At 45.6% G+C, this 21078-nt stretch overlaps 1 protein-coding gene across 5 annotated transcripts in view; it reads left to right on the top strand.

Annotated features, from left to right (window-relative positions):
* The window catches only part of ZMIZ2 (zinc finger MIZ-type containing 2), a 109317-nt gene extending 91961 nt beyond the window's left edge, over positions 1-17356 (top strand). For all 5 annotated transcript variants that reach the window (XM_054997412.1, XM_054997415.1, XM_054997414.1 and 2 more), the window contains 9 exons: positions 295-505; positions 2282-2387; positions 4412-4569; positions 4967-5034; positions 5589-5657; positions 8426-8673; positions 9301-9473; positions 11598-11852; positions 15552-17356. In XM_054997412.1, coding sequence (XP_054853387.1) covers positions 295-505; positions 2282-2387; positions 4412-4569; positions 4967-5034; positions 5589-5657; positions 8426-8673; positions 9301-9473; positions 11598-11852; positions 15552-15659 — 1396 coding nt within the window. In that variant the 3' untranslated portion in view covers positions 15660-17356. The remainder of the gene's footprint in view (positions 1-294; positions 506-2281; positions 2388-4411; positions 4570-4966; positions 5035-5588; positions 5658-8425; positions 8674-9300; positions 9474-11597; positions 11853-15551) is intronic.
* Positions 17357-21078: the final 3722 nt, after the last annotated feature.

Genomic DNA, 21078 nt, shown 5'->3' with positions numbered 1-21078 from the left:
CACTGACTGAAACTGACATGGGTTTGGCATTTGAAGGATTAGAAACTTTCATCTTTTCCCTGCCTATCAGCCCTTGGCTCCTTACCTTTGGGGCATCCATCTTGTTTGTAAGACGTGGGATGTCCTTGCACAGATGCGTTTTGCTCCACTAGGGAATGCAGAGCAGGAATACTCCAGACATTTAACCTCTCCCACCCAGCCCTGAACCCTTGCTCTTTACTCCCTTCTCCTGCACCTAGGCCTCCTGATTTTTTTTAAAGAACAGCTATCCAATTGTCCTTTCTCTTGTCCTAGGCCTGACTTAGAGCTGCAATTTAAATGTTACCACCACGAGGATCGACAAATGAACACCAACTGGCCTGCCTCTGTCCAGGTCAGTGTGAATGCGACGCCCCTGACCATTGAGCGAGGAGACAACAAGACATCACACAAGCCGCTCTACCTAAAGCAGGTGTGCCAGCCTGGGAGGAACACCATCCAGATCACTGTCACCGCATGCTGCTGTGTAAGTCACCTCTTGGGCTCATCTGTTTTTGAACGATCTCTTATCTCATTGACCACAGCATGTCTCTGTCTGTCCCGAAGAAAGCCCAAAGTCATACCATCGTGTTGATTAGTTATGCTGATCTGCTTCCAGCTGCTTATTTTATGCCCCTTAGATATGATATGTATCCTCTGCCTTCCAGCCAAAATTGGCTCCTAAAGCAAAAGAGTTAAAATCTAACATACAGGTACAATATATTAAGGATACAAGGATATGTGTGTGCCTCTCTTTTGCTCCCTGGTAGTAGATAACCCAGTTACTTCCATATGGAGATGGTTTCCCATTGTGCTCTCATTGCCACAGCAGATGCAGAGGCGTTTGCAGTGGCAATGGAGCTTCCACACAGAGGCGTTCTTCATTCATACCTCTGTTTCCCCTTTGTGCCTGTCACCACCACCACCGCACCATCAGAGAGCTGTTTTCCCCTCTTTAAACAAATACAATATGTTGCTATAGCGTAGTACTTCTTACTGCTATGGCAATATATCTACTCCCAATAAAATCAACCAACAGAAAACCTGTCAGTAGGGGGATGAAAGAAGAAACTGAGAGCAGAACTACAAGTGACAAAAGGCACAGATTGGACACTTGTCAGCTTCCCTCAAGTTTTGATGGTAAATGTAGGCATCCTAGTCTTGCAGCTTGGCTCTCCGACTGCTGTCCAATGGACTTTTCAACTGTCACTTGTCCAACATTCCGCCAAGCTGCCTACATTTCCCATCAAAACTTGAGGGAAGCTGACAAGTGTCCAACCTGTGCCTTTTGTCACTTGTGGTTCCGCTCTGAGGCAAATGTGGGCAGGTAAGTGTGGAAATCTGCATGTTCTGATCCCATACACTCCCTAAACCTGCTTTGAGCATCATCTTTTGGGAAAAATTGAACCAAAGCAGGTTTGGAGGAAAATGCTGAAGCCAGGGAAAACTGGGAAGATAGGAGACTGCACAAAGATGTTGCATAGAAGTGCCCCTCCAGTCACTGAGGGAGATCAAAACCTCCATGTGGTGGTAGCATCTGCAGTCTGGGTTTCAGGCTCTTTCTTCCAGAGGGCAGAAGGAGCCAGGGCCATTGATGGAAAAGACCCAACAAGCCACAGAAACATCCCTGCTGTTCCGTTCCAGGGAGGAGCAGGGTCTGAAGCCCCTGATCACCTGGCTTGCTGAGAGTTCACCAAGCACATGCCAATGTTGCCTCAGCAGTTTGGAGAAAGGGCAGGATATAAATATTTTCACAACGTTTTAAAAACATGTCCTTATCGCTCTTATCTCTGCAGCTGTTAAGGGTTTGGAACTCAGATTCTCAGGAATTGGCACTGGAGACCCACTTCTCCACTGATGCTGCAGGTCCCTAAAAATGGAATAGACACTCTATTTACTACTCATTTGCAATGGGACCTTTCTCAGTTTGCATTGGGAGCATTCCTATAATGCTTTTCCTGAGCACCACACAAGCATTCTCTCAGTAATTCTGAGTCAGCTAGGTCAGTATTATCAACCCAGTACTGCAGATGGAGGGGCCGAAACGGCACGAGGGTGGTTTGCCAAGGGCCACTTGGCAAGTTTGCATTTCCAAGTGGGATTTGAATCAGGGACTTCCAAGCTCACACTTCTGGCTGCTGCACTAGCCCAGCTCTCACAGAAAGCAGGAAAGCTGACTTGATGGTTGACGCAGAGAAGCAGTAGCTCACCTGCACGCACGGGGTCTACCCAGCTAACCCCCTCTCTTTCTTTTTCATTTCAGTCTCACCTCTTTGTCCTGCAACTGGTGCACAGGCCTTCTGTGCGCTCTGTTTTGCAAGGCTTGATAAAAAAGCGTCTGCTGCCCGCTGAGCACTGCATCACCAAAAGTGAGTATGCTCCGATCCGCGGCATCTGTAAATGTTGGGTCAGGTGGTCAGTATTCTTCATCTGGATTCTTCAAGATTGTAAAGCCTTCTTTGCAGAGTAGGGGCTGTGAGCCCATTCTTTCAGGGCCTTCACAGCGCTAGGAAGAAGTGAAGTGCATTGACAGGATACCCCTGCAGCCCTTGAGTTCTTTCTGTTCCAGAGCGAATGACTGTGAGCAGTTTTGTTCCTGACTTTTTAATTTCTGCTTTATAGCATGAGGATGCTTTTGTGTTGGTGGTGTTTGATTTTATTTACAAATTCCCTGCCATTCAATCCAAGTTAGGGGTTCAGGGCTGCTTTTGAAACCATGAATTAAAAACCGCAAGCACAAAACATTTTAAAATGTAGTACAAAGAGAACAACTATAGGATACAGTAAAGCAGATTGGAAATGCAGCGGAGAATCAGTAGCAAAGAATTTCACAAATCAGTTTAGCCATCCCAAACCCCTGTTCAACAAAAAAGATTTGAGCCAGCAGCCTTTCCTAGCAAGAGCATTTCATGCTGGATACACCATCACTAAGAAAGTCCTGGATCTTTCTCTCTACAAAATTACCTCTGATGGCAATGGCAGGCATTTGGGGACCTGAACAAATGGGAGGGCGTATGGAGGGGAAGGATCATAATTACACATACTGAAACTTCTAGGTTCATCCTCCAGCGTTACCAGATGAACATATCCCTTGGTTGACATGTCTGCCCTTGACCCATTTCAGTCTGGCTGCTGGCCTGGATTTGGGACTGAGGTGGCATTGGTTGTTTGCTGCGATTTTTGTGATATTGGTTTGGCAAACAATTGTGGTGTTTTTTTAATAAACTATTATTGTTTTATTTGTCTGTCTGGCTGTAATATTCTAAATAAGTAAGGAAACAGATTTAGGGAACTTGAGACCCTGGAAAAGACTATCAGGCTAGCTGGACTATAGTATCAAGCTAGCTGGCAGCATCATTTGTTCATACGAAGTATGGCTCTGAAAAAGATGTGTTGTTTCCTTTGTCCACAGTGCTCCTCTGCATTTTAGGGAACACTGCATAGAGAGTGAATTAATATGTGCAGTCCATGTTGTCTTACACTATCAACTCAAACGGAGCTTGTTTAAGGTTTCAGATACTGGCTTTTTCCTTCCTCACTTCATGAGATCAAGTGCTGGAGAATGGACCTGAAGCCTTGTACATGCAAATTATCTCTTGGTCACTGAGCTACAAAACCTCTCATCCTTCCTCCACTTCAGAGCTAGGCAGGGATGATGTTCTTGAAATTGAATAATAATAGTAACAACATTTGATTTATATACTGCCCTTCAGGACAACTTAACACCCCCTCAGAGCAGTTTACAAAGTATGTCATTATTATCCCCACAACAATCACCCTGTGAGGTGGGTGGGACTGAGTGAGCTCTGAAAGAGCTGTGACTGACCCAAGGTCACCCATCTGGCTTCAAGTGGAAGAGTGGGGAATCAAACCGGGTTCTCCAGATTAGAGTCCCACTGCTCTTACCCACTGCAGCAAACTGGCTCTATAGGAAGCAAAGAGGCTGTGACAATTTATGTCTTTATTTTATTTTTAACCCGCCCTCCCTGCAAGCGGGCTCAGGGCGAGATACAACATTGATTAAAATACAGCTTAAAATCAATTATAAAAACAGATCAAATTCTGTGCCCCTTTCGGGGCAACCAGAGGGAGTGGACTCTCCATCCCCCTTGTAGGCTGGGAGAGCAAGTTTGTGTATTTGATGATCAGAACTTGGGTGGGAATGCAAAATAATGTCTAGAGCATAAGAAAACTGTTCAAGAGACCTGGGTTGCTTCTGCACATCCCCACCCCTGGACTGCAGCAGTTCTTTGGGGGGCTTCTATCAATGTAGTTGCTACAGGGGTGGTGGCAGGCACAAGGAAATACAGTGTGGAATATCCCTGTGCAGAAGTTCCATTGCTACTGTGAATATCATGGCAATGAGAACAGAGTATTCCCTCTCATCACCTAGTAAAGCGAAACTTCAGCAGTGGCACGATTCCTGGAACTCCAGGTCCAAATGGCGAAGATGGTGTGGAGCAGACAGCCATCAAGGTGTCTCTGAAGTGCCCCATCACTTTCCGGAGAATTCAGCTTCCTGCAAGGGGTCATGATTGCAGACACATACAGGTGAGTCTCCAGTTCTAGCTCCGCTTCCCCTTGTCTCTGGAGAGGTATAATTACAGACATGCCTTATTAAGCCCTGCCAGCCACACAGACATTTTATCTATCACTTCCACCCCAGTTGTTCTGTGATGAGCACAGAGTGGCATGTATGTTTCTCAGGCGATCTTCCATCCAGGTAGCTTATAGGGCTAAATCTGCTTAATTTCAGCAGCAGAACTGTGTCATCTGCCTTCAGATCATTCTTACTAAGCAGAAGCCTGCACTGAGGGGCATCTTCTCCTCTGATGCTCCAAGGCCAGATTTGCTGGCCCCATATCCAAATTCTTCCCGCCAGTGGGGGACCCCGAACTACTGATGTCCTCTCTCTAGCTATATTGTTCCACTTTCTGTCTTTGCTCAGTGCTTCGACTTGGAGTCCTACTTGCAGCTGAACTGTGAAAGAGGGACATGGAGGTGTCCTGTTTGCAAGTGAGTATTCAAAGTTCTCGTGCAGAAGGAGATGCAGGAGATGTTGAACAAACATAATGAAACTCACTGCCACAGGATGGTAGTGATGGCCACGAGCTCAGATGCCTTTGCAAACGGTTGAGACCCATTTGTGGATATCAATGGCTTTTAGCGGTAATGGCTAATAGAACCTCAGGATACCAGAAGCTAGTATCAGCAACAGAGGGAAGCTTTGGCTTCCATGCCTTGCTTGTAGATCTTCCAGGGGCCCTCTGGTTGGCCACTTATGGCCTTAAATAATACATCTAGCAGCATGGACCAGAGGTTCAGCCATCCATTTGCCAGCTGTGTAACTCTGGCAGGTGTCTCATACTCTTTGCCCTTTGTTGTGTTTGACAAACCTCAGGAACAGTGCAATAACCTCAAGGGCTTGTGTGCAGAGAGAGGGAAATGGAAAGAACTTGCTGGGAATCAATAGCTTTATGTAGCCAGACTCTCAAAGGGAGTCCCCGGCTGTAAATCTCTCTCTGTGTTAACTGACACCCCCCCCTTCCTCTTCTCTTCTTTATTCTCAGTAAAACAGCCTTGTTGGAGGGACTAGAGGTGGATCAGTACATGCTGGGGATTCTGATCTATATTCAGAAGTAAGTCTTGTGGTTTATCTCTTCCTTGGTTATTGTATGGAGTATGGGCTGTGGTCTTGCTCCAAGCCGTTGGGGACAGTGTGGACCAGAAAGACCAATTTTAGGACAGTGGATGGGACTGACAGGTGATTTCCCACCCACCCACCCCCACAAAAAAATTCAGTTTTAAAATGGTGAGAGGCAGCAGCATGGTGCAGTACAAGGGAAGATCCAGATCCCTATTAGAGGCGTCCACCATCCAGTTTTAAATTCGCAGATTGATTGCCTCCGATTAGTTGACTGTTGCTGCCTTGTATATTTTAACTTTTTTAATATGTAAGTTTTATTAGAAATGTTTTTACCTGATGTAATCCGCCCTGGGCCTGCTTGTGTGGGGAGGGCAGAATAAAAGTCAAATGTAATAAATAATAAATAGAATCTTGGATTTCACCATCTGGAATCAAATCACCCTTGAACTACACAGCCCTCTGGGCGTTATTTTCAGCCTAACCTCTCACAGGGTTCAGATATATGCCTTCTAATCAGACAAACGCCCTAGGCAGCCTACACACTTACATTGCAGTCCTATGCAGAGGTATTCCAGTTTGCACCCCTTGAAATCACGGGACTACAACTGGGGTGACTCTTCATAGGATTGCACTATTAAACACAATTGCACAAAACCTAAAGATCTCACCAAGTGAAAAAAAAATGGCTGTTGATGTATTCTAAACATGAATGCCATGTTCTCAGAATACTTTCAGAATATCAAGCAGGTAACATTTAACCACTGCCCCCCTTTTTTCTAAAAACTAGTTTTGTTGTGCTCCTTGCACTTTCCTGGGTGGTGAATTCTAAAGCAGTGGAGCCATGACTCGGAAGCTCATGCCATGTTGTGCCTTTTACTGGCTTTACAATTCATATTGAGAGTCCTCTGAGCAGGGCTTTTCAAGCTAAGCTTATAGTACAGGAAAGCTTGTAGGATTCATGTGATAATAACAATGATTTGGAAAGAATTTTGTATACCAAAAGATACTACCACATTCATATAATGGTTTCCCTGTTAGCAGTTCCTGCTGCCCATGCTTGCCAGTGAACGAGCGCAGCATCTTCATCCCATTCATTAACATGCTCAAGCCCACATCCTAGCGGTCCCCATCCCTCACCAATGCCACCCCACCCCCTTCCTTTGCCTGTCCGTTTGCCTCATAGTGAGGTAATTTTGAATTTTTCTTTCAGCCCCAAATATCCTGTTAGGTGATTACCAGCCTTGTCAGTCAGCACACATGAGCCTTCCTGTCCTAGAAAGCAGAGCAGTTCAGCTAACATGCAAAACTTCCCTTCCGCCATTTGAGGGCCTCCCGCTCCAATTTTCACTGCCTGAAAAAAGACAGCATTGCTTTACATAAACAACGAGGAACCAGATCAAACCTGCTGGGCATTGAGGCAACAGAGTTCTGGCCTTGGCGAGCAATCCACTGCAGCGTCCCCCCTAGATCTAACACTATCAAGGACAAACCTTTGAGCAGAGAAGACCCAGCCCCATGCAAGATCTCTGCAGAGAGAGAGAGAGAGAGAGAGAGAGAGAGAGAGAGAGAGAGAGAGAGAGAGAGAGAGAGAGAGAGAGAGAGCACTTGTTTACAGAAGGTCTTTACCTTGTGATGGAAATCCCTGACCTCACTTCAGCCTCTCCTTTAGATGATGGGGCCTCTCCTGAAGCTGAAAAGGGCTTATCGAAAGCTTTTGATACCCGTTGCTGTTCATCTCAGTTTAAGGAAACTTGTAAACAGGAGGGTGGTTGATGTCTGAAATGGAGTTTGCAGTATCCTAAAGAGTTACAGTGTTCCTAGATTGGCATTTCCAGTTTTAGAGCAAAACTGCTTGATCACAAATTTGGGCATCAAGAATGGCTCAGTTCCTCCCTTCTGTGGCTGCCCAAGCAACCTTGCAAGCATGCTTTCTCACTTATTTCTGATATAACACAAAACCCTGGTATAAATTAACTAACAGAAGTTAGTGCGATCTTGCAAATGTCAGACATTCCTCTATCTATGGTTAGTTATCAGCCATTCTACTATCAATGGTTAGTTATGGCTCATCCAACCAGAATTTAAATCAGTGGCTTGAGATTCATTAAACCACAGGTCAGTAATCACAGAGAGTGAAATGATGGCTTCACGTGGTGTACAAACTAGGGACTCATGACTCATTCTGCAGTGCCACCCTCCCTACCACAGAGGCACCTGGCCAGAGCTATGGCAATGAAACCAGCATTTGTTGAGGCCATTCATTATTCGAGTGATTGTCTGTGAGCCAAATCATGCTTTTGCAAACTCACCATTATTAAGAGAAACTGCGGTTTTGCCTTATGTCTGAACTGAGACCTCCCAACCAAGGCCTCCTGTTCCCCGCTCTTGCTTGACAAGTTGGCAGGGTGTGGTAGAGGTGGGCTTTTTGGCGTCACACCAGCACATTTGCATCACTTTTAGTGCAAAAATGGAAGTGACATCACTACCCTAGTATACCACTCTAGGATTTATTCAGAACTCTATGGTAGTGTTGGCACAACATCAAAGAAATTGCCCCCCTCCCATGCTCTTGCCAGGTTGCCAGCTACAGCTAGCAACCTTAGAACCAAGCCACGGCATCTTGAAATGACTGCCAAGTGTTAGTACACATGGGCACAACTCCATGAAGGTACCAGATTAAGGAAATCATGCCTGGTGGTTTTCCGCTGGCTCAAGCAACCTGAGTCCTCTCCTCTGACCTGCACCTGTCTTCTCTTCTAGCTCCGATTACGAAGAGATCACTATTGATCCAACATGCAGCTGGAAGCCAGTGCCCATCAAGCCTGACATCCATATCAAAGAGGAGCAGGATGGGCCTGTGCTGAAGCGCTGCCGCACCATGAGTCCCACCCACATGGTGATGCCGAATGTCATGGAGATGATTGCTGCCCTGGGACCCGGCCCTGCACCATTTGTACCCCTGCAGCCTCCATCTGCTGGCAGTGGAAGCAGTGACTACACCAGCCAAAGTAAGTCAGCCTCTGGGACGTAAAGACTTCTTTATCGGCCACAGGGGAAGGGCTCTTGTCCTCTAAGGGTGCAGCCCTCTCTTCAGAGGGAATGTTGCCTTCCTAGAATGAGGAGTCTTTAGCTTCTGGGTCTTTTGCAGCTCCTGGATGCGCCTTTTCTATGCCACACGGAGTTGGCTTTGCAACTACCACTGATGCAGCAAGCATCAATGCTGTTGTCATTTCCTTGTCGTCAGAAATTTGATGTATGTACAGTGTACTTTTTCCATCGCAAAACAGAGAAGACAAAGTATTAGGTACAGTCTCAGAATTGATATGATTTCAAACAACTCAGCAAATGCAGGAGCCTGTTTCTAGTAGCGATCCTGAACCCCCAGCCACTATGCACTAGAAATAAGTACTAATCAATTAGAAAGGTGTTCACTGCCTCCCATAAGGGGTTAAAATGTGGAGAAGCATCCATCAGTCAGCTTGAAGGAGTGTTTCACTAATGTCCCTTCCCCTCTCTCATGTCCAAAGACGCTTTCCATCTTCTACCTTTGTATCATGTACTAGGAAAATTACTTTTGCTGTGACCCACACTGTGGGCTGTTCTTGTTGCTCAGCTGATCTGGATTTATTTTGTAGGTTCAAGCTTTTCTGGCCCTGGAACATTCCCAGATTCATTCCCTTCTGTGAACCCCAGCACCCCAACGTTAAATGAATTCAACCCAGGACCTCCCCCGATTTCCTACCAATCAGACATTCCCAGCAGTATGCTGACTCCTGAAAAACCACCTGCTCCTTCTATCACTGGACAGGTCAGTAAGAATCTCTGTTAAGAGCAGAAGACAGGGTGGGGTGAGAAAAGCAGGCTTGTTTCTGCACCAGCTGTTCTTGCCAGAATCTCTGCCCAACCCTCTTGGGTTTCCAGATGTGCCTGCAACTTGCCAGTTTTTTTCCTGCATGACTGATGCTGCTGGATTTTTGGGAGTCGGTGAAGCTATAAGTTTTGCATTGTCTATCTGTGAAAGGTTCCCCTTTTAAAAAAAACAAGTTATGCATTGGTGGCTCTCCATGAATCGGATTTGAGCCCCTTGATCTGTTTTATATATGCATCAACTTTGTAATAAAGTTTACAACTTCAGAAATAGCTTTGGAATTGGAGAGTCCTTCTTAGGCCTGCTTTTCAGAGGTAATGAATATACAGCCATTTATTTTCATGCGACACCAATGCATTTGATTGTAGATTCCGTCCACAGTTGTGAATGAGAGGTTACAGGATTTTGCTTTTTGTTCTTTGGACTAGCCACCAGGGGACAGCACAGGGCTCCCTGAGCCGACGGTGAAATCCTATTCAAAATCTGGCTTGGGAGTCTTAGGAAGGGTCTTGAAATATTTGCCATGATTATTTTGCTACCACAGGGAAGTACATCATGTAGGAATCTGAGACATTTAAAGAATCCTCTCCCTTTAAAAAACTATGATTGGTTTGGAAGGGACATGAACAAATATTGAACATGTCCTGTTTTAGTGTTCCCCAGACTCCCCCAAAGCCATTACCTGGCAGTCCCAGGGGCACCCATCCTTCGTAATGATCAGTTGTTTCAGCCAGTAGTATAAGAAGATTCATCCACTGTCATCACTCTTTTATCCCTCCCTTTCTCCCAGGTCCTTAGGATGGCATGTATGGTTTTCCCTTAGTTAGATTGTGTAAGCAGTTGCTGATATTGTGTCATTATTTTGTTGTATTATCATGAAAAGCATTACCCACTATAGTTAATAGGGGCAACAGAAGCAGGTGGAGGGCAATACACGCCCATGATGCCTGATCCCCCTTATCAATGCCAGTGTGTCCTCAGCAGCTACCCAGATATCCTCTAGCATACTTCTCAGACATTCTTTTAAACAGCTTCTGCCTCTGGGAGTCCAAACATTAAGCAAGGTCCATGTCTTCCCCCCTCAGGATTTATGGATATATGTAAATTCAGTTACTGATTTTTTTCCATGGAATATTACGTTTTAGCATCTCTGTGAGCAACCCTGGCTCCCTTTGGTGGTGCTGCTGCTTCTCTGAAACATTGTACATGGCTTTACTTTGACACACGGCCGAATGATTTCAGCTGCTTATCCCAGCTCCTGCCAAACCGACCCTCATATGAAGCTTTCCTGACGCTTTGGTATAGAAATGTGGGAGAATGATAACATTTTCACATTTTGTCTCTCATTGCCAGCAGCATTCACAGTCTGTGTCAGCTATAAGGCCACCTGTATAGGATTTAAGGAGATGGGGAAATTGTAAAGCCCAAAATAATCAGGCTTAAAAATGACCTAAAATTTTAAAAGCCCAGGTTTTGAAATCTGTCCTTTCTGTGCCTCTCTCTGGGCCTTTTGTAAGAATGGATGTTTTGCCTCTCAGTAGCAGAGCATTAGGCAACAGTTTTTTTCCAAAAAATATGCAGAAGCTATCTGATGGCCGATAACACTGGAACAAGTCTTAGATGAGTAAAATTAAAAGGCAGAATTCTGGATGGCAACATTGCCATTTGCATGACAAAGATGCCATTCATCTCTGGAATACTCTGTGGTATGTGTGTTACGCTTTCCGTTGCTTCCATGTCTCCGGTGAAGAAGGAAAATGAATGTTTTTCTCAGTGCAGAGACAGAATATGCATCTTCCTGTCGTGGAGTACTGTAGACACAAGGCCTCCTTTGAGGCCCCATCCAGAAGCAGGGATCCATCCTAGATCTTACCTCTCTCATCATTTTTGGAGAGAAGAGTGTCTGCGTATCTGTGTTTAGGGCTGAATGTGTTTGACAAGGAATTAGGGGGCATGAAGGTACAAGAAAGTGGATATACTACCCAGTGCATTCACAACAATGCCCAGAAAATGACCTGTGCCCACAGTGTTGTGTCTTTCTGTTTTGTGCTTCTTTGCCATTAGATGCCTCCATCTAGCAGGATGGATCCTTCCCACAACCCTGTGCAGCAGGGGTTAAATAATCCCAACCTCAGCAGCCAACCAGGGCAGCAGCTGCATCATCGGAACCCTCCCCCACCACAGTCACGACAGCCCATTGGACAGTCAGGGTCAGGAGGTCAGGCGCACGGCGGGGACCTCTCCTTCAATCCTGGCCCAGGGATGGTGGGACAGCCAGGGATGCCCGGAGCTACGGAAGGCTCAGAGCCTTCCCTTGATGTAAGTAGTATGACTCTTGTTCCAAACGCCCTCATTTTTTTTACTGGTATATTATAAGCCTTGGGAAAGGCAATAAAGCCCTTATGACTAGATTGTAGGAATTAAAAAGGCCTTACTGTGGAGCCCAGGGCTGGAGGATCTGAAAAGTCAAGGCTGAAGTGATGGTGGAATCCAAGGACTGGCTACTGTCTTTTATATTCCAGCTGCATGAGCAGTTTGTGTAAATCATGGAGCAGAGAGCTAGAGTCAGCCACTGGTCCCTCAAGGGTTTGTTCCTATCCTAGCAAATGGACAGTGTAGAGCTTTTTTGCAGGGAAGTGCTTGCAAAGCCGACTTCTGGGTCGATCCCACAGCGTGGTACACAGGATGGGTGATTTGTTGTGCTTCCTGGAGAAAGGTTCAGCAATCCCCCTTGGCTCATCCTGTTGCATCAAAAGAGATGGGTTGAGAGATGGGTTGGGTTGTCAGAGAGCTGATTTACACCATGCCGCACAGTTCTTCTAGCAAGCTTCTGACCTTTTCGGGCAAGACTTTAGGAATCCCAAGAGTTCTGAGAAGGTAGGCTGATACAAGGGCAGCACACATTTCAGTCTCTCTGCATGGATCTTTTCTGCATCATACTATGCTTAAGGTCAGGTTCTATTCCCCATACGCAGGGATTGGAGACCACCTAACCTGAACACTGTTAACCAACTCTTCTCTTTTCCCATATTCACACCCACTGGAATCTGTCCCCTCAGTGATCAGCAATGCCTTACAAGTTGGTGCCCCCCACCCCACCCCGGCTGCCCAGTATTAGAGGCCTTGTTTATCCTCAAGCTGCCCTTTTCTTTCTTTATTAGAAACATTTCTATCCCATTCTCCAGCCCACTCATCCATCCAAATAAGGATCATTGGATGAATTACAGTCAATTTAAAACTGTAAAAATATACACAGCTGTTAACATGCTGTCAAGTTGTAGCCAACCCCTGCTGAGGTTTTCAAGGCAAGAGACTAATAATGGTGGTTTGCCATTGCTTGCCTCTGCATAGTGACCCTTATCTTCTTTAGTGGTCACCCATCCAGTTACTAACCAACGACGACCCTGCTTAGCTTCCAAAATCCAATGAGATCAGGCTAGTATTGGGTATGACAACCAGCTAAAAAGCCTGCTAAAAGACCAGAACAGATAAATGAGATGCAGGAAGCCCATGGGTTGAAATGGAATAAGAAGCATCACTAGAACCAATAAGAGCACGGTTGGTCAGCAGTAAAGGCAGTTTGCTAGTTCAACAGAACTGATAGCAGCAGCTGCTGAAAGGCCAGGAGAAATGGGGCAAAGTAGTCTTCCCTTGGGACGATGTTCCAAAATTGTAGTGCTGCGACCAGGAAGGTCTTTTTTATTGTTCCTCCTCTGCCCACCATATTAAAGATTGTGGATACACAAAGAGAATGGCCTCTGAAGATGAGACCTGGGCAGGACTATATGTACTGTGACCCCCAGGTCATAGAGGGCTCTAAAAGCAACGGCTAGCACTTTGAACTGGGCCCAGAAACTAACTGACAGCGGGCATAGGCCAAGCGCTCCCAAAAACCCAATCGAACCAGCAGTCTGGTAACCACATTTTGAACCAGCTGCTGTTTTTGAACACTTTTCAAAGGCAGCTCACATACGAGTGCCTTGCAGTAGTCTAGTCTGGATATTGCTACGACATGCGCAATCAGAATCCAATCCCCTGTCAAGGAAGAGGCACAGCTAGAAAAGCAGCCAAAACTGGTGCAAGGTGCATCCACAAAGGCATACATCCTGCAGGCATGGTGCTTTCAAGTGATGTAACCTTACATCGCTTGTGTTTCTGACCAAAAGTGTCTCTGTTTTGTCTGGATTAAGATTCAGCTCACTCACCCCCATCCACTCCATGACTGATCCAATGCAGAATTTTTACTGCCCTCCCAAGATTAGATGGGAAAGAGAGGGCTATCCTCTGCATGTTGCCAACAAAGCCCAAATCCTGGAATAACTTCTCCAGCTGTTTTACAGGCATGTTGAACAGCACTGATACTTGCAGTAAACCCACAAGCTAGAGGCCACGAGGGCAAGGACTGGTTTCCAACATCACCTTCTGAGTCCTAACATCCAGGAAAGAACAGAATCACCTTGACATGATGCCACCCAGACCCATGGTGGCAATCCAAAAGGATACCATGATAACTGAGAAGTCCAGGAGAACCCTATGTATGCACTTTCTCTCCATCTCCTTCAGAGCAATGAAGGCAATAGGTGGAGGAGACCACTTTGGAGTGTAATCACTATATCTCTCTGATCTTGCCTGAGAGCTGAGTGTTGACTGTTTGGCTATTGGGATTCTAAAAACATAGGAGGCGAGCCACCTGGCTGCATCAGTCTGCTGGGCAAGAGGAAGGGCTGCTCTGTCTCTAGTATCTAGCTAGCTGCTCGCTTTCTGCCTTTTCCAGCCAATTGTATCAGCACCTGCAACTGAAAATCTCTGTCTCACCCAGCCTTGGCTCACCGCTGGCTCACTCCTGTCAGCATGACATTACCTCAGCTTTTGACATTTTGAAGCATTAGGTAGAAGGATTCTCCAGATAGCTTTTAACTCATTCTCTCAGGTGGCCAATTCCTTTTTCTTCATATGTGTTTTTAATTGCTGTAATAGCACAGTACTATCTGTTTTGCTTAGAATTTCAGTATTTATTTTGTGATATGCCTTGATTTGGATAGCCCAGGTGAGCCTGATCTCATCAGATCTCAGAAGCTAAGCAGGATCACCCTTAGTTAGTAATTGAATGGGAGACCACTTATGAAGACCAGGGTTGGAGAGGCAGGCAATGGCAAACCACCTCTGTTGGTCAGTTGCCATGAAAACCCCATCAGGGGTTGCCATAAGTCAACTATGACTTGAGGGCACTCTCCACATTTTGTGATATAAAAAAGATTGCAATGCATTAAGACAATGCAGAATCCCACCTCCCATAAACACACATACATATCCTGATCTGGCTGGACAGTGATCATACCCTTTAGATTCCAGATTTCCTCACAACACTCTAGACACATGCACTCTAGTTGGGATAAAGGCTGGGATTGCAATAGTTTCATTGGTGCCTGCCAGAAGCCACTATTCCTTCTGTTGTGCAGGCATTCCTTTTCCACCAGGAAAGCCACACAAACAGTAAATACCTGTTTTTAAAACAGCATGAGGGTTGTACCCTAGCTTGGCTAGATCCCAGCACTGGTGAAACAAATTCCCCCTGCAAAACTAGACAGTTTCTCAGCTTATTGATGAAGACAGAATCTGCTGTGTGACTTGGCATGTAGAATCCCTCTCTCTCATTAAAAGCAAAGTTCATATAAACTGGCAGTGGTGAGGGGAAGATAGAACACTGTTCTGGGCTCAGTCGCAGCAGTCATGAAACTTCTTTCAGGAGGGAGAGTATTTTCTGTTCAAATCATACTGGTAAGACAGGACAAAAGGGCTTGGCTTGGCTGTTAGGCGGGAGATGCGGTGGCTCTTTCAAAAATGGTTGGAAAAACAGTTCTCTCTATGCATAAGATGCTTAGTGCCCCATTTTGGCCACCTAGCAAGGGCATCGCCTGTCCTTCCCCAGTTGATCTGGATGATGTGAGAATGTTTTTTTGTGTTGCTATGCAGCTCAAAGCTTTAATAGTAACTCCGTTCTCTGTGTGTCCTCTTCAGCTTCTTCCTGAACTGACAAATCCAGATGAGTTACTCTCCTACTTGGGACCTCCCGATCTCCCCAACAACAGCAACGATGACCTGCTTTCCTTGTTTGAGAACAACTGAAGCCACCACTTGTGGAACACAGTCACCAAGCTCCATGTACCATGTACACACACACACCTGCACATCTCTCTCTCTCTCTCTCACTCACACATGCTCACACAATCCATCCCGTAATCTCCCAGGCTCTCATCAAGAGAGAGATCTTGCCTTGAACAGTGGCAGTGCCCCCTGGGCCCTACCAGCAAATTAGAACAGTAATAAGGCAGCCCAGGAACTTTGGCCAGGTAGTAGCCCCATGTTGTCAGAATTGCCTCTACGCTACAGAAGGTGATCCTGTGGACACTGGGGCAACTTGCTCCAGCTGTTTTGGGAAGCCTTCTGACCCCTGGAGAAATGGTGGTGCTGGTGGTTGGGATTGTTCTTGAAGAATTTGGTATTATCAAGATGCTCAGACCAGGTTAAAGATCTGGTCGGTCACATGGCAGCTGTATTGTCCCTAATGATCTACCCAAGAGACATCCTGTAAACCTGCAGCCGGAGAAGGAAGGAATAAAGCTGAAGGTTTCTTCCACTGTTGGTAGCACTGACAGCTCCCACCTTCTTCCTGCACATCTTTCTGGGTCTTAGTCTTGGGAAGATCAGATCTGCCTGAGCGCGTAAAGCAGTACAGTAGAACTGGTACCTCTTGTTTATACGTTTCCTCATGTTCTGAAGCCACCAGCTGCCAGGAGGGGCAGAGATCTGTGGTGTCTGGGAGAAGTCGACAGAGCTTGCTTGCTTTGCTCTTGCATGTCTTTGGACCAGGAGTCCCCCAGGAGCCAGCTCTGCCTATCCAGATGTGGACATAGCAGCTAAAATGGTCTTAGCAGCATCCAGTGTCCTGGATGTGTCAGAATGAGCCAGAATCGGGATTCAGAAACCGGTCCACACTCCCTACTCCAAAGGGGTGGTTTCCATCAAAGAGCCACATGAGTGTTCATACTGGAAAACTTTTCCAGTGCTTCCCTCTGAACTACAGCGGCCCAGCAACGCATCTCTGCCTGAAAGAACAGACAGTTCCCTGGATACAACCTGACAGACTGTCTCCATCTGTCGATGGATCGTCTACAAGCACAACAATGTAAATAATGTAGAAACACTAAAGGAAACAAAAGTGAGGGTGGAAGGAAAGAAAGGGGGGAGGGAAGGGAGGGGGAAATATTTAAAAACAAGCGCATCACTCTGTTGTACAGTCTCTAGGGCTTCCCAGCCTTGGGGCAAGAGTCCTCTGTATAAATGTGCATAAGCTTCCTAGATTGTAATATAGACCATTCCACATGGGGCTGTGTGCACCATCCAGAGACTTGATGCATTTAGCCATAGCCAGGGCCTGTCCCTTGCATTTGACATTGTGCGTCCCACCAAAGTAGGATCTGGATGCTGAGTATTAACTCATTTTAATCTTGAGCCCCAGAAAAAAGTGCAACAAGTCAGTCCAAAACAGGTGTGTGTGTGTGCGTGCGAGTGTCTGTGTATGCGTGTGAGCCTGCAATTCCCCTCCATCCCACTCAGGAACATACTTGAGTTGAGGTTGCATTTGGGATGGTGGCAAAGAAATCCCAAAGGTTACCTGACTGTAAAGAACCAAACTATGGTTTGTGGCCAGGTTTCCTGAGCCAGGGAGTCCCTGTGTCCCAAGTGCTGACAGCTCTGTTGAGTTTTGTGTATCCTGTTTCATTATTACTATATATTAAAGGATTCTTTTTGGTGGGGCTCACCAAAAACCTGTGTACTGTTGGTTTAAAGCACCACTGCTTGGAAGGGTCAAGGGGCTAAAGTGCAGGGGTCATTCATCTTGAGGGGTTTTTCTTTTCCAGATGCCGTTGCTCTCACTTGTACCCATAGAAACATTTTTAAGTTCTAGCATCTGGATGCTGCGTCTGAATTACTCTGGCCATCCCTACAATACAAGACTGCTGATGGTTCAAGGTCTTTGATCTGAATTGAGGTCCCTCTCCTAGTCAAAGTGGTCTTAGAACCCTTTTTAAAAACCATATGGTGGTGAAAGAGATCAGAAAAAGAAGTGTTCAGTTGTCAGGGCTTTCCACTACCATCTTGTTACTATCCTAGGCTGAAACATGAGCTATTGAGTCTGCCATTCAGTAACTTGATGTTTTTCTGGGTAACTGTCAAGATGGCCCTCATCAAAGCTCCCTGGCTGATAGTTTTGTGATCCTAGAAAAGGCTAGAAGAGAATGTGTTCAGATCTGTTTCCGACTATAAGAGAACTGGGTGTAAATGCAAACTGACTGCAAACCAACAATTCAGAAATCCATACAAAGCCAGTTGACTGCCTAAAAGGGAATGGAGAGGAGCAAAAAAGGTCTAGGGAATACAGTACAGGAGAGATGAAGTGTGGAAATTTGCTAGTTTGTAGTAAGGTGCCAAAGGCAATTCTTTCTACTCAAACCAATAGGAAAACACCAGGAATCCAAATGCATTTTGATTTGCAGAGCAAAAGGTGAGCAAGCATATTAAGGAAGTTTTCCTACCAAAATGCTTCAGCAGGACCAAAGTTTTCTGTAGAGAAAACTGTGCTCTAGTAAAGTACTTTGGAGAAGATGGTGAAACCACTAAGGGTTAAAATGGCTTCATACTGATTGTTGAAATTGTTCACAACTGAGGAGAGGAATAATAAACTAACCGGTATTTAGAAGGAACCATGGAATAAGATGTGGCTCATGATTCCATCTGGGCCACTTCTTGTTCTGCATCCTGGAGTCTTTCAGGAGTGTGGAAGTTTTTTTGAAAACTGCGGGAGTGTTCTGGGAAGGAAGACATGCAAATGTGCCAAACTTCTAAAAGGTAAGCACAGCAGTCCTGGAACTGAGCTGGCAGCCAGGCAGTCTTACTGAGATACAGGAAATAAATGACAAGCAATAAAAGAGCTTATCACCTTGAAAAAGACATAAGAATTCCCAGACAGGAACAAGGACCAGATGATTCTGCCTCACAGAAGCATTCTGTTTGTCATAATCAAGTTAAGTGCATATTCCAAACATTCTGCTCTTTAATCGGACTAGTGGTCCCTCATTTACCCTGCCATATACCATTTTTTTCACACTCTTCAGCGCTTGTTTACTTTGACAGACAGCCCACGAGGGAGGAAAGAATGCACAGAGACCATTTGGCTGATGAGTCAACTTTGAGGTTCTAGATGATCTGTTTATCACTGAGAGAATTTCATCTAAATCCTGTTAAACAGCCCACCACATCAGCTGTTAACATACCAGTCCCCTTTATTTCAACCCATCTTTCCGAGATAAGGTTCCCTATTTCTTAATTCCATGCCCTTTTATTTGTGTTTTAACTGTTGACATTCACACCCCGCCCTCACAGACACACATGGAAGCTTCCAATGACTGTCATGAGTTGAAGGGCCAAGGGTATTACACCATTCCATGTCAAGAAGTCAGGTAACTGATCATCCATAACAGAAGAGGTGGAACCAAAATGTATCTGGCACCTTCTACAAGGCCCTGACCTGGATAGCCCAGGCAAGCCTGATCTCGCCGGATCTCATTAGCCTTGGTTAGTAATTGGATGGGAGACCTCCAGTGAAGACCAGGGTTGCAGAGGCAGGCAATGGCAAACCACCTCTGGTAGTCTCTTGCTGTAAAAACCCAGCAGGGTCGCCATGAGTCAGCTGTGACTTGACAACACTCTCCTTTTATAAGAATGGTAAATAGTTCCACGATACCTCAGTCTAAGTATCCCAGAAAAGGCCTGAGATTTCCTCTTCCAGCTTTGTCTAAAAGAGGCCCTTTGCACTGCTTCAGGCCTACACCAATATGAGATCAATCAAGAATCTTTTGTGATACATGCAAAAAGCTCTCTGTGTACTATGCACATCTCCAATGAAAATGATGGGACGTTTCAGTCCTTATTTTCCCAGGTTGTGTCAAGCCCAGTGAAGACTCCCACCGCCCACATCTCTGCAAAGCAGATGCAATTCTTATTAGGTCTGTCACAGTCTCAGCATCCCCATTTCTCTTGACCTGACAGCTAAGCACTGCCTGGATTTCCCCTGCATCATCTTGCCCATTCCCACTTTCATTGCTGTGTTCTGGCTCGTTCTTTCCTCCCCCCTCCCTTCTGGTAAAGAGCAGATCTGGGTCATTCGCTCCACGCAACACCCGGCCCTCGCACACACCTCAGGGCATGAGCCAATGCCTCACTGAGTGAGGGATTGTTTTCTTGTGGTCTCAGCATCCAGCAGCTTCCTACGAACAATGGAGAATTCCTATCAGCTGCCTATGGAGAATGGCGGACAATCCCCCCCTCCCCTGCAGTTCAGTTCGAGGTCTTTCAGTTGACAGAGAAGAGGAATTGCCCAGGCTTGCCAGAGTGGAAAAGGCAAAGGGGCAAGCCTTGGGTAGGTGTTCAGGATGAGAGAGAGGTGCCCAAGAGAAGACGGTCTTTGAAGATAATGCTCTATTGTATCATGTGCTTGGTTAAGTAGCAGTGATGTTTTCTTGCTTTCTCTGCTCATATCTGGGATGAGTTTCATTTAATAGGAAATTCAGTGTCTGGTAATCTGAAAGAAATTACGATGTTCAGATTTCTTTTGGGGGACATTGCCACACAATATGTTTCTGTGTTGTGGGTCTCTCTTGTGTCGCATCATACAGCCTCATGGGTCGTGCTTCGTGCTTCACATTTTCCAGTATTTGTTTGCAACATACAGACAGCTCAGTTTGCAGAAATGTCGTCAGTTGTACGGTGAGCTGGATCCAGAGACTGGTTAAATTTTGATTTTCTCTCTTTTAATTATTCAGCTGCATCAGGCTGGAGGATGCCAACTGTTCAGTGTTTTTAGTGGATAAAACTTAATAGTCTTCAAATACTAATTGGCAAATCATCATGCCAGGATTTGCCTAAGAGTGGTCTTTAGGCTTCTCACAATGTTTGTAAAGAATAGCACACCACATTTTTACTGCATTTTTTATTCCACCATTCCTCCAGAGTTCAGGGCAGCATACAAGAGTCTCCCTTCTTCACTTCATCCTTACAACAACCTTGTGAGGTATGCTAGCCTGAGAGAGAGAACTTGATCCAAAGTATCCCTTTGAGCTTTGTGGCCAATGGTAGATTTGAGCCCGAATGTCCTTGCTTCTCAGTCAGTGCTAACCATTACACCACACTGGTTTTCTTATAGGCTTCCACTTTTCAATCGTAACACTTGGAAATGAAAATCAAAGCTAAAACAAAGACAGTGTCATATTTGTAGGTTGAGGAGCAGTGCTTTAACACCTGAATGTTTCAAGGACTAAAGCTCTCTGTTGCAGAAGGGATATTGTTCAGATTCTCACACATGGCCCAATCCGACAGACATCTTGCCAGAGAGCCCGGTGATGAGGAGACTGAGCTGAGCAATTCACTTGTCTACTCATCAGTAGCAGCATAAAATCTTGGCAGCTGCTGGGTGGATTAAATCAGA

This window comes from Eublepharis macularius, chromosome 14 (assembly GCF_028583425.1).
Source record: "Eublepharis macularius isolate TG4126 chromosome 14, MPM_Emac_v1.0, whole genome shotgun sequence".
NCBI classification, from domain to species: domain Eukaryota; kingdom Metazoa; phylum Chordata; class Lepidosauria; order Squamata; family Eublepharidae; genus Eublepharis; species Eublepharis macularius.
Note: the sequence above shows the minus strand (reverse complement) of the source record. Positions and strands in the feature narration are given on the sequence as shown.